The 21,989-nt window shown below is 47.9% G+C and overlaps 2 protein-coding genes across 2 annotated transcripts; both read left to right on the forward strand.

Moving 5' to 3' along the window:
• Positions 1 to 9,316: 9,316 nt before the first annotated feature.
• F5891DRAFT_973731 (uncharacterized protein) lies at positions 9,317 to 10,127 on the forward strand (the record flags this gene model as incomplete). The annotated part of the gene is made up of 5 exons (XM_041376389.1): positions 9,317 to 9,365; positions 9,478 to 9,630; positions 9,692 to 9,818; positions 9,869 to 10,014; positions 10,051 to 10,127. 5 exons carry the CDS (start codon positions 9,317 to 9,319, stop codon positions 10,125 to 10,127), a joined length of 552 nt encoding a protein of 183 aa, XP_041233858.1.
• Positions 10,128 to 16,428: 6,301 nt separating this feature from the next.
• F5891DRAFT_1179800 (uncharacterized protein) lies at positions 16,429 to 16,965 on the forward strand (the record flags this gene model as incomplete). The annotated part of the gene is made up of 1 exon (XM_041365832.1): positions 16,429 to 16,965. The coding sequence occupies one exon, from the start codon at positions 16,429 to 16,431 to the stop codon at positions 16,963 to 16,965; it is 537 nt and encodes a 178-aa protein (XP_041233859.1).
• Between the last annotated feature and the right edge of the window lie 5,024 nt (positions 16,966 to 21,989).

Genomic DNA, 21,989 nt, shown 5'->3' on the forward strand with positions numbered 1-21,989 from the left:
GCAGTGGCTCCTTTGCTGACCGATTTAGCTGAGAAATGGACCCAATCATCATTTCAAAAGACATTGAATGCTGAAGAGAAGCGCGCACTGAAAGTACTTTGAAAATTCAAACATCCGCGAAGTCTCTTAAAGGTAGTTTGGGATACAAGCTCTGTTGTCGTAACAAGATCCGTGCGCTGATCAAGTGGTTTTCTACTCCTGCTTTCTTTGTCACCATCAATCCACATGATTTAACAAGCAGCTTGATTCTGATTGTGGGTGGTTTGGATCATGCTGAGTGGCACACTATGTCATCATTTGCTGCAACAGCCCGTGCAATAGAGTGGCTCGCCAAGACAATCTTGACATTTGTACACCCCATCCTGTTGGCAGATGATGCATCTCCTGTTGGCAGATGATGCATCTCCTGTCTTCTGGTGGAGCTTCTCGATCGAGGAGGTGATGTAGATATGATTCCTGCCTTGGCAGCCATTGCCTGAGGTAGTCATTTTGACTCTGTATTTTTGAATGCTTAGCCATAGTTTGAATGACACTCCAACATTGTACATGAACTTGCCATGGTTTTTGGGAGTTGCAAAGGCTCAAATGAGCCTTGATCCTGCTCGTAAGTATTGTCAGGAAAGTCTTCCCAAGGAGGTGGTACCTCAACAGGCTGAATTGTTGGTGATTCTGGGGGAGAGTTAGGCATGGACCTGTAGGCATGTCGCCTTGTGCTTGCAAGTGGGACCTTGACCCAAGTCTTCCTACCTTTGCTGCCCCTTGCTTCCACCCTGTGAGATTTTTGCACTGGGGTGCATCTACCTATCTTCATCTTGTTTATTAATGTTGCAAGCAAGGCATCAGCTCAGGTGTAATGAATTGTTATTGCAATATGATGCGGTGCAGTCCTGTTGGCGCATTACAAATTCATTTCCATTAATGGCTTCAGGTCCGATATGGGCCGATTAACCTATCATTAGGCTTTGCTCGAAGTTCAACTTCGCACAATTCATTAATACTTCCATCTTGCAAATCCTTAGCCATTTCTGCATTCTGATTCACTATGGCAAGAACAGGTCATTCCACCAACATGACTTCCGGAAGACACAGGATGCATCAACCACAGTCTCAGAAGCTCACGGACAAGGAGATTTTGGAGTTGAAGAACTACCTTCCTGAGTGGACTGCTGCCAAAAGGAGTGAGAAGCGAGCAATTTTCACTGCCATAGCAAGGGCGGCCAGGTTGTTTGCTCCTAAGTTGGACCAAAAACAATGGAAAAAGAGGAAGCAGGTGAGGCTTCTTTGTTGTGTGGAAAAACTAAATTTTCAACATCACATTCTTTCATCAACTCTTAGGTGTACAAGACTTGGTTGTTCAACAACAAGAAAAAGAAGGAAAGGAAGGACATGATCAAGTATGGGAGGAAATGGACGCCCAGGATGGTGGTCTACCAGCAGAAACGCGAAGAGGTGCTGAAGAGGATTGAGGACAAGTCTGGGGTAAAGCCAGGAGATCCTGGTATGTTCAAACATTATCAGGTGGTGGTGAAGAGAGTCATGGCTGAATTGGACGATGATGAGTTGGAGAAGGCAAAAGAAACAGCCGAAGAGTGGTCCAACAACTGTCCGCCTCCGGAGATACAAGCACAAGTGGCTCGTAAGAAGGGTCCGGCATATATGGAGCACTTTTTGAATGAGATGTGGAGGCAATGTGGGATGAGAGTGTTTGTGATGTCGGCTTGGAAGAATGAAAAGGGCGAGGTGCTGTTTGGGATGTGAGTACATTTATCCATTGACGGAGATCTTTCGGCTCAAAATATTCATGCAGGCATGATGATAATGAGGCCTTAGGAGATGGGGACAGCTTCATGAAGATGAAGGACTGGGAGGACATTGAGCCAGTGTGGCAGGAGTATGTGCAGGAACAGTTTAGTGAGTGTTTGAACCATGTATACCAGATTGAACATGTTGAGCATCACGATGATAGGTGCTGGGGCACGGGATGGAGGACGTCAGGTCAAGGGAGGTCCAAAACAAATTCGAAAATCAGCCTTCAAACTCGAAATGGACGGGGAAGGTATGCCACTCCTTCCAGACATCACCAACACCAAACTTGAGGAGAAGAAGGCCATAGTGAGGGCCTTTCTTACATCGCACTATCGTGAGTTTGTCGTCGCATCACCTGACAAATTGTTCAATGCATGGACAAAGGGATATGCTCTGGGAAGGACAAGGCGGTTGTGCCATGGATTGCCATTGTACAAAGTCAGGATGACTTTGTGGCCCAGACATATCTTCTGGCAGATGTTGACTTGAAGGAACCTTCAAAGCTGCAAATTTGGGACACCACTACCTTGCTCCATTTCTGGCATGCTTGGCAGGAAACAGGCGAAGGTCCCACATTTCTGTTCAAAGCATGGAAGAACAAAGATGGGGACATGATACCATCTGTCATATCTGGCAACTCACCCTCTCCTCAGACTCATATAGTGAGAAGGCAGCTGAGGGTTACCATCCGAAGGCCTCGGGAGTCATCGACAGAAGCTGAGAGTGATAAGGAGAGTGCTACTCCTCATCATACGGAGCATGATGTGGATGATGACCTGGCTGACGGGAGACCTCCGCTGAAGAAACACAGGACGGGAGGTCCTACACCCAGAGGGCCGGCAGTCCCACGTGCAATTCCAAAGCCTCACCCGGCCAAGCTGGCCAAAAAAGGTGCATTACTGACATCACAAATGGGAGACCTCCTTGCTGGGTTAACTGAAGATGCAACGGGCGAGGTTAGAGATGATGTTGAAATGGAAGAGAGTATCATGCTGCTGGCACAGAAAAGGAGGTGGGGCACTCAAGTCACTGTTGAACCATCCATGAGGACGACCCGGAGTAAGTTGCAAATGCCAGTAGACAGTACACCTAGAGTAACCAGAGCACGGGGACGCACTTAATGTACATATATGTTCCTGCCCTCATGTGTAATGTCATATGTGCTATTATGTATATGTCAAAGTACTAACAACCTAATTGTAAATCCCAAATCCCACATCTCGAGTACCAAGGCCTGAGTGCCAAACCCCGAGTACCAAACCCCAAACGCCGGGCACCAAGTACCGAGTACCAAGGCCCGAGTACCGAGCACCGAACACCGAACACCAAGTACCAAGTACTGAGCACTGAGTACCGAGCACCGAGTACTGAGCACCGAAAACTGGACAGCGAGTACTGGGTAGGTAGAGTACACAAGTACCAAGTATTAAGTACTTAGCAGGTAAAGTATACTGCAATGTGTCTACTATCAGACATTGATCAATATTTACATGTTACTTGAGTCCTCAAAGGCCTCAATGAGGGTATCTAATACCTTCAGCATTTTGGAGGTTGACTCCCTTACCCTTTGCATCCTCCGGAGGTCAGCATCTGCTTTCCGCAGCTTGTCGCATGTTTCAGCCCATGCCATCCTGAATGGTCTGTCAGCCTCAAGAATTTGTGCTACTGTAGGGGCAGGAAGATCTCCATGACACTGTTGGTAATCACCCAGGTGATCTACAATTGATTGAACTTGCAGGATATTAGCAGAGATAAATAATCAAATGTTGCATACTTACTTTCAGCTTGATCATAAGATCCAATTGGCATGAACTCCTGAACCATGGCACGCAGTGCTTCATTGTTGAGTTCCAGCTCGGGCGATTGACATTCAGCAGTTTCTGAAATAGCTTGGGAGATAACATGAGTAAAGAACATGAAATGATATGACTATACCTACAAGGTATAGGTGCCTCTGGTACAACCGGAGTGGCCGGATGAGGCTCTGGAGTCGATTCATTCACTGGGGAAATGCCATGAAAGGTGAACATGAAATAGAAAGAATGACCTCACCAGCCATAGGAAAATCGGGTACAACCAGAGCATCATCAGACAAAATCAAGGTATCCTCCGGACCAAGATACAAGTCTGGGTCATTGTAAAGGGCCAGTCCATCCGCCAGAGCTGGAGATGATGGATCTGGAAGTATGTGATGAATTTGCACATGTGGAATATGTACATTTGAATTGGAAAACATACCGGGAATCACATTCAACACATCCAAACCACTGGATGACACGGAATCAGAGTCTAACTCATCATCTGGCCCAAGGTATATCATCTAATGGATCTAAACCATGTCAGATCAATTGACTGAAATCAGAAAAAACAAAACATACCAAGGGACATCCGGGACTGGGAGGACTCATCCACATCCATTGAAGTGAATTCAGTGACCAGAGGGTCATGAAATCTGACCCCAGGTTGAGAACTCATGATATCTGATGAGCTGATGAACCGATGAACTGATTGATAACTGATAATGTCGAAGTTCAACAGATGGCCGGTGATTGCCGAAAGTTGAACCATGACCAAACAAACACAAACAATGAATGATTTTCAACATCGTCCTTCAATTGTATTGTTTCTTTGAAACTTCATTCTAGTGATAACAGATTTCACCCTGCTTTTAACATTCTCACATCTGTCAACTCCATCCAAATGTCTACTCAAGTTCAATCTTCCTTGGCCGACCTCAAGGCATCCACTGCTCAACTTGTGGGCATCATTGCCGGTGCCCAGCACATCCTGGCCGGCTCAGTGGACGTCCACCTTGCTCTAACAAAGCAGGTCACCACTCTTTTGGTATGTTGAACTCATTAAATTAGTGTAACATTAATGTTTCTAATGTCTGGGTAGGCTGACATCATCCGGGCCTATGAGAAAGGGGAATACATCCCTGGAATTGTGGTGTCCTGCTCCAAGGAGCTGATGAGGGTGCGTTCCATGACTCCCCGGGCATTGCCCAACTGGCACAGCATTGGCCATGATGACCCCCAGGTGGCTAGACACGCCTGGTGCAAGCAAGTCCGTGCCTGGGAGGCGTTGGGTGACAATTCCTGTGATCTCCCTGTTGTCCCTAACGTTTCCACTGGCCCACTGACTGTCAACCTTCCATCTCTACCTGTCCCTTCACCTGCACCTGTCCCTTCCCCCACCCCTGTCATTCCCTCACCTCTGGTCGTCGCCAGACCTTCTGGCAAGACAACCCCCGAGGTCCGGGACAAAGGAAAAGGTAAGGCCACCTCCGTCAACCTGGAGCCAGAAGTTGGGGGGAGCAACAAAAGGAAGTCTCCGATGATTTCCGGACACTCCTCTCAACCTCCAAAGTCGGCGATGAAGGCATGCAAGCGTGTCAAGTCAACTCAACTCCCGAAGTCGAAGCCATTTGTGGAGTCGGAAGATGATGAAGACCCAATTGTTCAGGTATGTGTTCTGGCGTATTTGTGACATGCTCTCAATTTGTTGCAGCCAATTTCGCGTGGAGTGCCAGAGGTCATCCTTCCCCAGCGCTCCACCATTGTTGTAAGGAAGCCCCAGTTGCCTCGGTCACCCGGTTCCCCCAAGAAGCAATCATTTGGGCCTGCTTCGGTAAGTCTGATTTATCCGTTTGGACCTTAAATATATGCTCATGCATCCACAGCTGACTGCTGGCAGTTGTCCGGAGGTCATGGTGAGTCGTTCGGACTTGTCCGGACCTCCCATGTATAATTGTCACTCATTCCCATTACATTGGAAATCTCCCATCAGTCATCCGGAGGCTCGCATCAGTCGTCCGGAGGCTCGGGGCAGTCATCCGGAGGCTCGGGTAAGTCTTAGAAGTTCTCCAGAAACTCATATGTGTATTAACAATCTGTCAGGCAACCTCCGGCAGTCGTCCGGAAGTTGAGGAGCCCTCTGAAGATACTTCCAGTGCTTCAGATGGTGACCCGCTGGCCAATACCACATTTGATATCACCATTCCCGGCCCAGTGAGTACTCCAATTAATTCCCCTTCGTCCATCTACTAACAGATACCACAGAACAACCCCTGACATTATTGTGTCAAGGAGAATTGGCCCTGTGCGACTTGTTTGGACAAGAGGACCAGTCTCCCCTGCTTGTCTTGCATCCGCTGCTCCACCAAGAAGATCAAATGCAACTCTGCATCTCTGGGATCCCCACCCAAACGGATCCGAGGGAAGTATACCACTGGCTGGACGCGTTCCAAGACACCTGCCCCTGCTCCATCCAATGCTCCATCTCCCTCCTGGTCAAGGGCCCGAACTCGTAGTCAATCTTGTGGCCCGTCCCGACCTCCGGCCATCCCTGCTGCAACTACACCCCAGGTGCAGTCACGTGGTCGCAGCAAGACCATCACCATCAAGAAGACACCTGCACCTGTCCCTGCACCTGTCCCTGCACCTGCGCCAGCTGGTAAGTCACCCAAACCCTTGATGACCGGCTGACCTAATTTTTTACTTAGCAGTCAGGTCTTCCAGCGTCGCAGTGCCTCGTGCAGCACTCAATGTTCCCATGCTGGATCTCCATTCCATGGCAATCGCGATTCAGGATGGTGCAGCTCGCATCGTGATTCTTGAGGCTCAGGTACAGGAGCAGGATGCTAAGATTGATACCCTGCAATGCCTCCATGAGAGCCTCCAGCACACGGTAATCGACCAGCACCCTTCATTTTGACTTCCAGACACACTGGCCGATGGATCAATGTTGCTTGATCAAGGAGGTCCCCCCCGTCCATGTCACCCCTCCCCTCCGCACTTTCCAACCTCATTGATTTGGACATTTCAGTGATGGAACCCACACCCTTGACGCCTGAGCATGGATCTGCTATGATAGGTCCCATGGTTGAGCCCACCCAAGTTCAGCCTGAGGGTCCACAATCCTCCGGCGAAATTGTGCTCCCAGATGAACCAGGCAACCTCTTGCCAGAATCCTCCGGTGATATTGTGGTCCCTAATGAACCAGGTAACCTCCTGCCAGAATATTCTTCTTCTGATAAGGAGATGGATGTTGAGGGAAAGGTTGATCTTCCTGGTGAGGAGGTTGAAATGGCTACATAATTGCTCAGTGATAGATGTACATAAATCTTTTTCAATGCATGTTACCTATGCCACAATTGAATGATTGAATGATCAGTCCTGATATCCAGAACTCGAAACTGTAGATTGAGGTAGATATCACCCGAACACCCGAATGTCAAATTCTCAGTGCTGAACCCTGAGTCCTGGGTGCCGGGTGCCAAGTCCCGAAATTCGGAACTCAGGATTTGACATTTGAGACGAACGACATCTCTCAGATAATGTTTAAATCAACCTATGTATATATGTAAACATTTTACTAACCCCCAATCCCCAAACCGAGATGCATCAACCCCCGAACCCCGAAACCTGAGACCCGGCAGTCTCGGGTTTCAGGATTAGGGGGTTGGTACATCTCGGTTTGGGGTTTGGCACTGAAAATTTGACATATATATTTTTGTGAGTGTTGTGCTTCTGGTGTCCATGCTTATAAATAGGATATGTTGCACACCAGGGTTCAGGTGTGGGGTTTTTCCACTTCAGTCCTCGATTATTGGTCAATGCCACACATGGTCGATTCATGTTTTTGTGCTTAGAGGTTTAGATTTGGTGGTCGACGGTAGGTATATGCACTCATAGTGTACATGTATCCTACATGTTTGATTCGCTGGTGGCTACATCAGCTGTATGTCTTGATGGAACATATCTAGGCTCACCCATATATGTACCCATCTATGTACAATTCCCCCACGTCAGCCCACCTATCTATGCATTATCCCCCACCTCGGCCCACCCGTCTATGTAATACATCCTATGTTGGCCCACCTGTCTATATAATACATCCTACGTCGGCCCACCCGTCGATATAATTATACCCCACCTCGGCCCACCTGTCTATGTAATAAATATTTTATCGCACCCTCAGCCCACCCATCTATTTGATATCCCTTTCGTTGGCCCACCCATATATGTAATACTTTTCACGTCGGCCCACTTGTATATGTAATACACCCCACGTCAGCCCACCCGTCTATGTAATATTCCCCTACCTCGGCCCACCCATATATGTAATACACCCCCGTCGGCCCGCCCGTCTATATAACAATATTTGCCTTACATCTCTCTTCAGCCCAGCTGTCTATAATATACTACTCTACATATTACCCAGATGGGCCCACCCATCTCCATGAATGATCATATTCCCCCGGCCCATCCGTCAACATCAAGGATATATATATCATTGGCATACATGGGCCCACCCGTCTCCATCAGAAATAATATGTGTCCCGGCCCATCCGTCATCATCGAGAATATACACAACATGGGCCCATGATCAGCTGTCCCGTCTCATACGGGATATTATGGAGGTCGGGTGGCCCGTATAATATGGAATTTGTCACTGAAGAGGCTCTCCTGCCTAGCAAAGCTATCATTGAATGACAAGCAGTAATCATCATCTTATCATATCGCAAAGATTACTATGATAAATTTTAATCATGATCACTTAACATATTGTGGCATGTTCGAAAGTCCTGGAGCCAGTACAGATTTTTTAGTGGTTCCAGCTACTACTGGTTGTTACAGGCTGCTACAGTCGCTTCAAAAGAAGCACTGCACTACGCGCTGCTACAAGTCACTTGGCTTGGCAGTGGGTTTCCTGATGGGTGGTGAACCTAGGTAAGTAATATTTATTTCCTGAAGCAGCACCTTTAAGTGTGCGCTTTCAGGGGCAAGTTTGTCATGCAAGATGAAGGAAGCTACTCTGGAGAAGGGTGCTTTCCAGTGTGATAACAACTGTCCTGCTGAGTAGCAAGGACAAAGTTGGGTCTAGCTAATGCCTAGCTGCTATGTCTATACAGACATGTTCGACCCTAAAGGGATTTGCTACTAGAGAGATGATGGGTATGCATGAACCTGAGAGCGCGCTAAGTGCAGGAAAATAGTGGACAAGGTATGCGTGAGGTATACGAGTGTATCTGAGGTTATCTGAGGCATGGGAACATCCGGCCGAAGGTGCGGAAAGTGCGGGAAAGAGTGGACAAGGTATAGGGAGGTTAAGGAATGAGGTTTCAAGGGAACGAGGGCAAAGGTATATTGCGAGGTAAGGGATCATAGGTATAGAGAGGTATAAGGAACCTAATAGGGATTAAAAGGCGTGCACTACTAGGGACAACTTCGAAGGTAAACCTATAGGGTGAGGTATGTATACAGTACAAGGGAAGTGTACAGTCCGAGAGAAGTGTGTAAAGTAGTCCTAAGTAATAGGCAACTTATAGTGTCTAAAATCCCACTCGGAGTAGGAAGGGATAGGAAATATAGTAAATAGGTAAGGACATGTAATAAGGCTGCAACACATTTTACAAGCCTCGAGGTAAGGAAATTCACATACCAATGGAGTTTGGACGGACTATGGATGGACGAGGAACCTTCCTAATGTGTTTCCGAGGTATCCAATGTGCAGGAAAGTGCGGATAAGCGGATGCGCAAAGCGTGGGAAAGCAGGTTTGGTTTAGGATTAGGGTTACTTGAAGGACAAAGATGGACAATGATAATGAAACTGATAGTGTCCTATACTCCTTGACACATATATGAAAATACCCTGTTTCCTGCCCAGCACGGGTCCGAGCGTTACACCAGGCAGCATTTGAGGAACTCGATAGTGCCCTTACCAAAGAACATTGCATAGCCTGGAAGGCTGAGGTTGAAATGTGGGAGGATAACCATAATGATGCATGCATACCAAATCTATTTGAGGCAAAATCAGTTGGTACATCTTTGTGGATTAACACCAGGGTGAAAGGGACTGATATGTCATAGTGATCATGCAGGCTGGTGTGTGCCTGAAACTAAACAGCTGGAGGCACAGGAACTGGAAAAGGGTGTGGATGTGTCACTGCACCCTGAGGTCTCACCAAGTGTCTTCATTGGATTGGGTCTGGATTTAGAAAAGGAACAGTAAGTTCTATTGCTTTTGGTGCTGGATTCAAAAGCTGACTATGGTATAGGCAGTGTGTATTCAGGTTCATCAAGACTCTTGGTAACCACATTACAGATACTCAAAAAGCCAACTTGCAACACCAGAGGAACACTTTGCAATACAAGATTGAATCATGGAGGATGACACAAGTGCTCTACATGCCTGTGGTGCAGGGTATGCTCTCCGCATTTACCTCATCCTCTCTTCTAGGGATCCAGAACATGGAGGATGTGAAGCATCTACTTCCTTCTGCTATCAGTAATCATCCATGCCACGACCACTTGTGACTCTACGAATGGGAACTATGGATGGCTTAAGCACATGATGCTCTGGAAGAACTTTGTCAATGCCTATGGATACGGTCATCACTCTTTATATACAAAAAAGAGTGGGTGCATGGGCAGGGCGGAAACACGAGGGCTCAGAGTGCATTGGAATGGGTGAGTGCAAGACAAGCAGCATGTAGTACTGCACGCTACCATGCTTCATGGGGTGCATTGAATGTTGTAACACTTGGATCGGTGTTGGACATGTATCCCATTGAAAACTCATCTTACATCCTCAACACACTTCCAATTGTCCGAATGTTCCATGCACTTGTCTGAGTCGTCCAAAGGTCATCCGTCCATTTCCAAGGCCTTTCTAGCTTTTCCAATCATCCATACCATGTCCTATCCTTATCTGTTTGTCTTCACTGGTGCATTTTTCACTTGGTTATCTGTTATTGATTATATCTAGGGGCACATACATCAAAAACCCTTGCTAATATGTATAGATATGCACCTCGTGCATTATTACATGTATATCTTCATAGTGGCTCACCTTGAGTCTTATTACATTTCAGATGTCTTATCTCGCTACAGTTTTCGCCTACACAGATTCCGGACTTTCATGCTGTAGGATATATTCTGGCTCACTAATACTCGCAACTCATTTCACTTCCCTTGCTACAAGTCATAGTTAGTAGAGTCGCTTTCAAATTTTAGTACTTCACACAATCAATTTTTGTTCATTCAGAATGATTGTCTGGCCTCACTGCTGCCATTTTGCTATTGAATTCCTTAAGTCTTCTGATGGACTTTGCTAGTCATACTATGCAGAGTTCTATATTTTGACAAAACCGCCGTATTCTCTACCAGAAATCTACCAGTTTCATCGGAAGCTCACTGGAAGCTTCACACAACCTCGGACCTTCATTTCTCAATGTCGGACCTCAACCGGACACTTTGGACAACTCTTTGGACACTTTGGACAATTCTTCGGAATTCTGAACGTACTTGAGGTATCTTTTCCTTCTCCCTCCTTCGATCTTAACTAGATATCCCTTGCATTTTATATCAAGAGATAATCCTACAGGCAGTCTCTTTGGGACAAACATCTCACTCACACTTTGAGTCTTAAGGTAACACCTTTTGTATAGCCCACCAGGAATCAACTCTTTACAATGTGCTGGCCTGAGAGCTTGGAAAGGTGGGATGGAAAGGGGGACTTCAGCCACTGAAAGATGAGGATATCAGACCACTTATTGATCTGTATGCCATGCCAGGGCAGGGGAGATAAAGCTGATGTGGATTTGGAGGACGAGTGGCATGGATAGTGATGGAGATGGCACAGATGAAGATGGTGAGCTGCGATATTCAACATTGCATTCTAGACTAACATTCATATAGGTGTGAGGGTAGAATGGTGCAAAGCCCGAGCTTGTGCAATGCACTGGTCTGAGGACATTGAGCTGCTTCACGAGGAGATGTACTGTGTCCTTCAATTTCTTCAGTAGCAGGCTACCTGGTGGGATGAACAAGGGAATCAGTGTGTAGAGGAGGACAAAGGATGTCTTGAGGGTATACAAGCTTATGTGGCCAAGCAAGGACACATTCGCCACGTGTTCACTGATCAGTTTCACACTTTATGGTCTCCTTTCTTATCTCCCGACGCCGTACCATTAACAAGGCTTGTATCTGATGCAGACCATACTGCTGACCTCCCTAATCATTCAGCACCATCTCCACACAATATCTAGTTGCTTGTATCATTATCATTGCCAATTTGTGTCTATTTTTCATGCTCTAACTAATGTGTGATATATGTATAATACTTGGTGCCTTAGATCTGATCTGATGCAATAGTAAGGTACAGTTTCAGTATGGGGAAATGCTTCTTGTCATCTCATCGTCTTCTGCTCATGATAGGGAACAGTCACCAGCATGTGAATTTGTCTTTGAATACCAGAGATGGGCGTAGCAGAAGGGACTGTGTCTTACAACTGTAATGAATCAATGCATGATTTAGACTTACTAGTGTAATTGTTCATGCATTACAATAAACTGACAATTGTAAGACTTAATGCATTATACCCCCAGGGTGTTGTGTATTAATTGAGTACACCAAAGACATGGAAATGAAATTCGTGCAGCATCATGACAGGAATGATCATTTCTGTTTGCCTATTAAATGATCAATAGAATGAAATACAGTGGTGAATAAATTTGGTAGATGGGCCCCAGCACTGCATTAATGTGGTGTTCATAGAACGTTCACACGTGAGAGTCGATTGGGTAGAATAGACTTAGAGGCTCGAACGAGATAACTGTCTGAAACTAAGTATATTTGGGGGTGAAAGATCAGCTGCCCTAACAGTAGATATATGTCGGCTTATATACTGTAGGGTAAGAATTCTATGGAAGAAGATGGAATGAATGTATATGAGTATCTAAAGAGAGTGATGAAAGTAAATATCAGTTGCCAACATCAATGAGTAGATGTTGGCTTTTGACGAGTGTTATATATGCCCTCCAGGTCCTCTAAATGGGAGGATCTTTCTTCAGGTGATGCGAGTTCCTTTAGTTCTTGCGTGTTGGTCCAAGGGATGCGAAGGCAGCTGAGAGAAGGACCAAGGTAAGTATGTTTACTATCAATATACTAATAAGGATGAGTCTACCGAAAACATCTTCGGTGGTGACATCTGGCATCTGCGAAGCCTGTTTGAGGTCAAGCTATTTGGCAGCCGCAATAATGTCCTCTACATCAGGTCCGGGGTCTGTTGCAGGTATGGTACATGTGGGAGGGAGAGCTAAGATGGTAGCAGCATTGCTGGTCACTTCAGCAATGACCTGGGCAGCTGTGTGGGGTCGAGGCTGGTGACTATGGGCCAGCCATTCACGAGAGTAGTAGTCAGGGCGAGCAGAGCAAGACAATGGACCAGACATAGAGGTGCAATGGTCTAAGGTGAGGTTACGGCTGCGATGGGCATGGCACCTGAGTTCATGAGCACATTCGGCTCAGAGCTCTTGGTCGAAGGCATGGGACTCCTTTCGAGTAGCTAGCTCTTCTGGGAAGGGAGAGGCAAGGTGAGCTGGGGCGTGATGTGAGTCAGCAAAAGGATGCTCAGGGCCTCAGCTCTGAAAAACCGCGTAAATGCTCCTAGGGCATCAGCATCCTTGTTAAGTCTTCGAGGAGGGGGGTAACACCCTCCATGGCCCCTTTGTCCCCTTCCAGGACAGCCTCTGCCTGCCCGAGTGGACTGGTGAGTCAGGGCATGCTCTCCAGGCTCGTGACGAGCGGGTGAGACATTGATGAGCATTGCGTCATGTGAAGGAGGAGGTGGTGTGGCTGACATGATGGGGAGGTCACAATACTGAAGGTCTGGGGTCGGCTCACTCGTTATATATGAGGAGGAAGGCTCGCTTAGAGGGATCTGGTTGGCAAGGTCAGACAGCATTTGGTCTGTAAGACCGAACACAATCTCTTGGGCTGAAGGAGATACTTCTGTGGCACAAATGGGGATAGAGTTTGATGCAGCTGAAATTTTTCTCGGCAGGTGGGAGATGCCTGGAATGCCCAGAGCTTCAAGATACTGGGAGAGGGCTTCGAGTTGAGACACCTGGTGGTAGGGTAGCCATACCCTGTTGCCAGTAGAGTATTCAACTTTGAATAATGTGTCAGGTCCAGTGCCCTGGTGATCAGCTATTTGAGACACTGACCATTCTTCCAAATGTCCAATATCAGACATGTGTTCCAGCTGTCGGCCAGGGAAGTGACAGTCGTCATTAGGAACGTGGAGATGAAGGAGGTGAGCGTGGAATGCTGGGTGTATTCCTCGTTGCTTAAGTTGCGAGGGGAGGTCTAATAGGAATGAATTATTCCTGTAGTCATCAATAATATGATAGGGTCCAATATACTTGGGTGTGAGCTTTCTGGCCCGCCCCTTTGGTAGCGAGAGGTTCTCAGTTGATAAGTATACGAGGTCCCCTTTGACGAAAGGGGACTCTGCTCATTTATGGTTGGTGTTCGACATGTTTTTTTATGCGAGTGGCTATGATTGAGTCATGTGTGCTCATAACCACGTCTTTCATATGCTGGGCGAAGACATGTACTCTGGGAAATTCGGAGTTGGTGTTCCATATGAGGGGAGGAGGGAGACGACCATAATTAAGTATGAAAGGGGGGTACTTTGTGGTGTCAGAGCAGGCAGAGTTGATGGCAAATTCTATTGCTGGGAGTTTTATAGCCCAATCATGCTGATTTGGAGACACGATTTGATGGAGCATCTGCGTGATCATTTGGTTAGCCCACTCAGTTGCTCCATCTGACTGTGGGTGGAACAATGTGGACATTTGGAGCTCTACACCTGTGAGTTGGTGTAGGCATTGCCAGAAAGTGCTAGTAAATAGGGTGTCACGATCGCTGACAATGTTAGATGGCATACTGTGATGCTTGTATACTAAATTAAACATCACTTCAGTGATATCCTTGGCCCTGTAGGTTTGCTTGGTCGGGGCTAGATGCACCATGGACGTGAGGTGGTCAATTGAGACTATGATCATATCGAAAATGCCCTGTAAAGTCTTAGACTCAGGCAGTGGTCCAATGAAATCCACACCTATAGTTTCCCAAGGTCACATTGGGACCTCTAGCATCTGGAGTAGCCCATAAGGCTGATGATTAGCGGGCTTAGACACTTGGCATGTCGGGCAAGATTCACAGAATGCCTGGACATCAGGAAGCATACCTTTCCACCACACATTTTCACATAGGTAGAGTAGCGTTTTGGCAGGTCCAAGGTGTGCTAGGATCGAGTGAGCATGAGAAATGATAATTTCTCGTACTCGCTGTTGTCCAATTTTAATATCCGGTACGCAGAGGGTGCATTTTCCTTTGTCCCTCAGGTAAATTCACCCATTGCTGACCTCAAAGTTCTTAAATGCTGCTGGACTTGCAAGGATTTTGGTGAAGAAAGGGTCACCATCGTATTTGTGAGCGATTTGCTTGTGGATGTCAGAGGAGGGGTCACCCAATGTGATGACTTCAGTTAGGTGAGGCGGAGGTGTGAGGTTTAAGTTGTCAGGCATGCTAGTTTCAAGTTGTGGGTCCTTGTTTGGTCTGCTTATGTCAACTTGGCCAGGGGCTATGTCATCTAGGTTCTGGGTTCCTGTGACGTCTTTGCTTATGTCATCTGGTTGGTCTGGTGTTTGTTTGGATCACATGACTTCTTTGCTTACATCATGTTGTAGGCTCTTGTTTACTGGTGAAGTGCGCCTTCCTTTGTTCTCATTGCTAATTATCTTTACGCCAGTCACCTTTCCACCCACCAGTGATTCTGGAGGGTTTCTACCTACTCTCAGGATCACTTTCTTGATTCTGGTGACAGGTGAGATTCCCGCTGCGCGCTTGGAAGCTAATTCTTCATGTCGCAGTGGTTCACCATGGCCGGCGATATCCTGGTCTACCGAGTCATCAACTTGCAGCTGGTCTGCATTGTCTGTGTCCCCGGTGTCCCCCTCCTTGAGGGATCCCATGTCGTTCGCCAGTTTGAGTGATCTCGTGTCGCTGGACGGTTTAAGCAATCTCATGTTGTTTGCCGATTTGAGTGATCTCATTTCGCTTGCTGGTTTGAGCGATCTCATGTCGTTTGCCGGTTGGGGAAACCTCAAGGCAGTCCTGGTAAGTGGTTTTCCACTGGGGTCACCCTTACTGACGCCATGTTCGTCCAGTAGCTTGGATATGACAAACGAGTTTGTCAGGGCTTGTTGGGGAACACCTCTGTCCTGGGGTTTTCCCAAAGCCTTCTGAGGACTACCTCTACCCTGAGGAGTGGCCATGATTTGTTGTGGCATGCCTCTGCTTTGAGGGTTTGTCATGACTTGTTGAGGCACACCTCTGTCCTCCAGGTCTGTCATGACTTGTTGCGGTGGAGTGGGGCACACCCAGCCAAGGGGTGTAGAAACAGGGGCGAAGTCGGAGGTTCAAGTAGCTTAGTCAGCCCATGTGTGCCATTCAGGGCGCAGTAGTAGACACGAACTCTATCCCATTCAGGTGCCACGCACATTCACCAAGGCTGGAGCCACTGCCCCATCGTGGTGAGAGAGTGGGATTCGATCTTAGCATCAGCGCATATCTGCTTCCGCATCAGAATTCTCAAGTTCTATTAGATTGGTTCAGAAACAGTGATTGGTCGATATAACGTTACAGCATTGAAAATGTCAACGGAAAGCAAGGCTTAGAATGTCAACGACCAAACGTCAACGCACACGTGCAGAACGCATTCTGTTATTATTGTCTTCGAAAAGGATGATAAGAAATAACACCAGAATGCCCCCAAAAGCTCAAAAGCAGCCAAGAGGTCCGAAAGGACAATTCATCTCAAAAAAAAGCCTAACTAGCCTCTCTGACGCCTCTTCCTTGAACACATCAGCTGAATCTTCCCCACTAGATACACCAGAGCTCACATCTAATGAGATAGAAGACCAACCCACTGACCAGGAGAACTCAGAATACGAGTCCCACGAGGTTCGCCAACAGTTAGAGCAGACTGACGAAGAAGATCAAGAGTTGTTAGTAGGAGCACCAGATCCAGAGGCTAATACACTTCCTATCTTCGACGACCAATCGTCAAAGATCCTAAGCACCATCATACAAGCACAGAAGCCAATCACACCGTGGCCATTCCCACCTGCTACACCAACCAAGACCTTCCTAAAACCCATTATTGCCAAAGCTGCTCCACAACCGCCAAAGATGAAAAAGATGTCAGGAAATAGTAACACACCAGGATGGTTCCACGGCAAAGCCGATGAGAACGCGCAGAACTTTCTGCGCGAAGTCGTTGTAGAAACAACAATACAATGAGGAACAAGGATGCTCCTAACTGTATCTATAAAATGTTGTGAGGTCGCGCGTTACCTAGTCTGCTATTCTTGAGGAGACAAGTGCGTTCGACCCTAGGGGAAGCGAGTGCTGCGAAGATCTAGAGGTACGCGCTTCAGCGAAGCGTGAGAAAGCGCAAGTGCGCGCAAGGTACGAAGGCGCGGGAACGCGCGCGCGTATTAGCGCGAAGCGCGGGAAAGCGCGCGCGCGTAAGCGGAAATAAAAGAGACTAAGCTTAAGTGATGATATAAAGCAATATAAGAAAAGATAGATGCAAAGTGTAGACCAATAGACTTCTACTATGTACTGCTAAGTAAATAGTGGGTGATAACTAGTAAGTTCAAGGGAAAAGTAAGGTAAAGTGTAGTATGTACTGCTGGCGCTTATATAGCGCGCCTAAGCGCGGTCATGCGGAGCCGAAGCGCTACCGAGTAGGTATGTAAGGATATATATGAGTGAGAAACTATGATAAAAATAAAGGTGGAACTATGCTAATAAAGGAAATGGAAATATACGTACTAGGAAGCTTGGTGGACAGTGGATGGATGCATCTGAATGGCTGGCGCTATAGGGCGCGCAAGCGCAGGAACGCGCGCGCGCGTATACATCGCGAAGCACGGGAATGGTGCGCGCATGGCGCGCGTTGCGTGGGAAAGCTGCGCGTCATATAGAGATAGCTGTGGGTAGCGCACAGAATGACGCTGCGAGTTTGTGCTGTATACTTCCTAGTGAAACCTGCCATATCACACCATGAGACACACGAGTCTCTACATCTCCCAGGGACTTAAATTCTGAGTGTCCCCACTCAGCGTGCGCGTGGTGAGGATTTTGCGTGAGAGTATGCAAGTGCGATGCTTGTACGATACTTTGGTTGTTGGGTGATGAATGTGCGAGTGCAGGAATTATCGCGTGATATGCAATGTATGCGAAAGCGCAGGCGCGCGCAAGGTGCAAAGGCGTGGGAAGGTGCGCGCGCATGGTATGCGCGAGGCGCGAGAATGTGCGCGCGCTATGCATGAAGGCGCGGGAATGAAGCATAGCATGGTGGATTGCGAGGGTGACTCTGATGTGAATAATATGCCATGGGTGTGGGGCGATGATGCGAGAGTGATATGGATGTGGCGCGCAAGGTGTGGGCGAGATGCGCGCATATGGCGTAAAGCGCGGGAAAGCGCGCGCGCACAAGGCGCGAGAAAGCGCGTGATTGTCGCATGTGTTGTATGGTGGGTATGATGCAAAGTGGCGCAGTCCAGGAGCGATCCAATCCATGTCCAGACCAAGTCCTGCTAGGCGCGCTAAATATTAGATGCTAAAGGTTTGAACATTGTGAGTAAAACTATATGTGAAAATGCGAATGAAAAACAGTAACTTGCAGATGTCCTATCTGACTTGTCTTCTTCGTGCAGCTGTCAACATCTACACCTTCCTATGAGCGAGGCGCGAGAAGTGCGCATGTGCGCGAGGCGTATGGGCGCGGGAGGTTTGCGCGTATGTGCGCGTGAGCGTGGGAAGACTGCGCGCATATGTGCGCGTTCTAAGGTAAAAAGGGCATGGTGCCGCGTCATGCGTGCGAAGAGAAAATAATACTATTGAGCTAGGCGGGCACGATCTATGGTTGTTTTTCTTCTAGGTGATTCCTATATGCATATATCAGTGTGTTATTAGTCTTTTGGACAGTGTTATAATGAGAGAAAATGAAATGAAAGAGCACTGGACGAAACCCAGGGTAAAACAAACAATATCCTATGAAACAGTGTTGGTATATGTTCCTCCTTTGATGTGCCGCTGAAGCGCTCAATCCTCCTTGAGCGCGTGCGAGCGCGCGTGACTAGCGCGCTTCGCGTCTCTTGCGAGCTGACGCTTTACCCAAGGTAGGGTTGGAATGCGCAAGGCTGGCGTATTTGGGGGGGGCTTGTAACTGGCAGAATGAATTCCTGCACAACGCGCTGCAGGTTGAAGGCGCGCCAATGGGAGGCGCTGTGAGGGGTGTAGAGGCGCCCTACAAGCTGATAGGGTGCGCGCGATGTGCGCGCCTTGGGGCGATTTCGCGCGAATTTGATTATATTGGCCGAACACGCGAGGAACGGCCATTTCTCTGCAAATGCGTTAGTGAGAGATGTATGTAGTGTAAAATTAGGCGCAAATGTTGCACAAATGGGCTGTAAGGGTTGTATATCAAGGCGCATGGGCGAAAGAGAATAGTGCGCATCAGCGCGCGCAGGAACAAAATTGACATGGTAAGCAAAAGCGTGAAGAATGCGAATCAATGTGCGAAGTGCGAAGTTAAAAGTGATAATAGGGGGGTTAGGCGCGTATGTATGTGTCAGGCGCGCGCCTAAGTCACGCCTGGATGACTGATTGGAATATGTCTTGTGTTGAATGAAAGAAATGCAATTTAAAAGGGGAGAAGTGATAGAAATGCAATAGTGTGGAAACTCTGCTAAAGTTATGAATGCGCGAGGCGCGGGAATGCGCGCGCATATTGCGCGATGCGCGTGATCATGGCGCGTGAACAAGGGGTGGTGCGAAGATGAAATAAAAGTGATTGGAATTGTCATATAGCTCCTTAAGAGCTTCAAACATGAAAAAGACAAAAAGCGCGAAATGAGATGAGGGTAAATATACAATGCCTCTAAGCGCGCGCATTGCGCGTCCTCAGGCGCAATATGGTGCGCCTGAGTCGCACCAGGGTCGCCTGAGACATGCTCTGCTTGGTGGTTAGGCACCGTGTTGCACGGATGTTTTACCGGTGCACGATAGTCACTGGAAGCAAAAAGCGCGACATGCGCGCAATCGTTAGTGACAATTGGAGTTACCAGAGGCAGACTCTGGTTGATGTAAGGTGCAACTTGAGCCTCTGATGCGGCAGGAGGCTCCTCTATAGGCGCGCTAAGGTGCAATAGATGTTTAGGGTCATCCCTGACCTCTGATGATGCGAGTGGCGATAGCAGTGATGGCGATGGTGCGATTGGTGAGGTTTCTTCCTTAAGCGATGCGATAGGCGGGCGCGTTTCAAGCGATGGTGTAATAACGTCCACAATGGGCGCATTACTGTGCAATAGATATTTAGAGTCATCCCTGACTTCTGGCGAGGTGATAGCGATAGGCGCGCGTGTTTCAACTGGCGCGTTAGTGTGCAATAGATGATTATAGTCATCCCTGACTTCCGATGCGATTGGTGATGATGGAGATTGCGAAGGAGATGATGCTGATGGTGAAGGTGAAGAGGCGCCTGCGGTGTGCTTCTGGTTGCGCTTAGCAAGCGCGCGCTCGAGTTCGTGATCTAAAGTGGTGCGTTCTGGTATGGCTTTGCATGCTGGTGCAGTTAATGGTTGAGGTGCGCATGATTCGCGCGAAGGCGCGGGAAAGGCGCGCGCGTGAGGCGCGTGAATAGGAACTGGTGGCCTTTTGTCAAGTACAGCTTCTGAGGGTGCGCGATAGAAGAGTCCAGCTGTTGCGTTAGCGCTAATGGTCGTATCCTGCGTTGCGCGACTCGCGTGGTATTGATCTTTGTACTTAGCCACTTTAGCTTGCACTGGCGCAGTTGCTGTGACTAAGGTGGCAATTGGTGCTACTATGGGCGCGCTAACTGGCGTGTTTGGCGCTATAGTGGGCGCGCTAATTGGTGCGCTTACTGGTGCGCTTGGCGCGGGAAAAGCGCGCCCAGATAATAGGAACTGCGCAGCTGCAAAGACGTCCATAAATGGATATGGGTCGTATGGGTGGTGGTCAGGGAACTTGATCATAAGGCGCAAGCGGATTTGCGCCTGAGCATCGCTAGGGATTCCTTCCATGAATAAGCGGTCGCGTTCGGCCTTTCCAATACAGTCTTCGTCCATGAGTGGCTGCATAACCTTCCTGAATGCGCGCAGGTAATTGCTGAGTTCTGTGCAAGAAGGCATTGGTTTGTTAGCGTATTCGCGCGCGATGGCGCGCAAGTCCGCGAGCGCGTAGCGTCTTTTACCATCCCATCCAGGATACATTACCTTCACCTCATCTAAAAAGGTGCTGTAATCATCTACTGCCGCTTCTGGCATGCCTCCCCATAGTTCTCGATCATCGCGTGCAAGGTAGCGGATAATACCTTTGATGCGGTCAAGTCCTTGGAGTCCTGCTTCATCAGCGAGCTGCTCATATGTGTCAATGAATTCAGCGAGGTTGTCTGTAGTGCCGCTGAACTTGGGCGCATTTGCGGTGCCGCGGATGGGCATTCTATAAGGCATTGAGGCGTGAAAAGGTGCAGGCGCGCGCGTGAGGCGCAGAGGCGTGGGAACTATTGTGTGCGCGCAAGGCGCGAGAGTGCGTGACTATACAATGGTTAGCTTGTGAAAATGCAAAGAGATTGACCTGTATGTGTTAAGATGCGCAAAACTAGATCTTGCTGACTGCTCCCCTCGCGGTGGGCTCCAGTTGTAGAAACAACAATACAATGAGGAACAAGGATGCTCCTAACTGTATCTATAAAATGTTGTGAGGTCGCGCGTTACCTAGTCTGCTATTCTTGAGGAGACAAGTGCGTTCGACCCTAGGGGAAGCGAGTGCTGCAAAGATCTAGAGGTACGCGCTTCAGCGAAGCGTGAGAAAGCGCAAGTGCGCGCAAGGTACGAAGGCGCGGGAACGCGCGCGCGTATTAGCGCGAAGCGCGGGAAAGCGCGCGCGCGTAAGCGGAAATAAAAGAGACTAAGCTTAAGTGATGATATAAAGCAATATAAGAAAAGATAGATGCAAAGTGTAGACCAATAGACTTCTACTATGTACTGCTAAGTAAATAGTGGGTGATAACTAGTAAGTTCAAGGGAAAAGTAAGGTAAAGTGTAGTATGTACTGCTGGCGCTTATATAGCGCGCCTAAGCGCGGTCATGCGGAGCCGAAGCGCTACCGAGTAGGTATGTAAGGATATATATGAGTGAGAAACTATGATAAAAATAAAGGTGGAACTATGCTAATAAAGGAAATGGAAATATACGTACTAGGAAGCTTGGTGGACAGTGGATGGATGCATCTGA

The sequence above is a fragment of the Suillus fuscotomentosus genome (genome assembly GCF_016647785.1).
Source record: "Suillus fuscotomentosus strain FC203 chromosome Unknown F5891scaffold_1, whole genome shotgun sequence".
NCBI classification, from domain to species: domain Eukaryota; kingdom Fungi; phylum Basidiomycota; class Agaricomycetes; order Boletales; family Suillaceae; genus Suillus; species Suillus fuscotomentosus.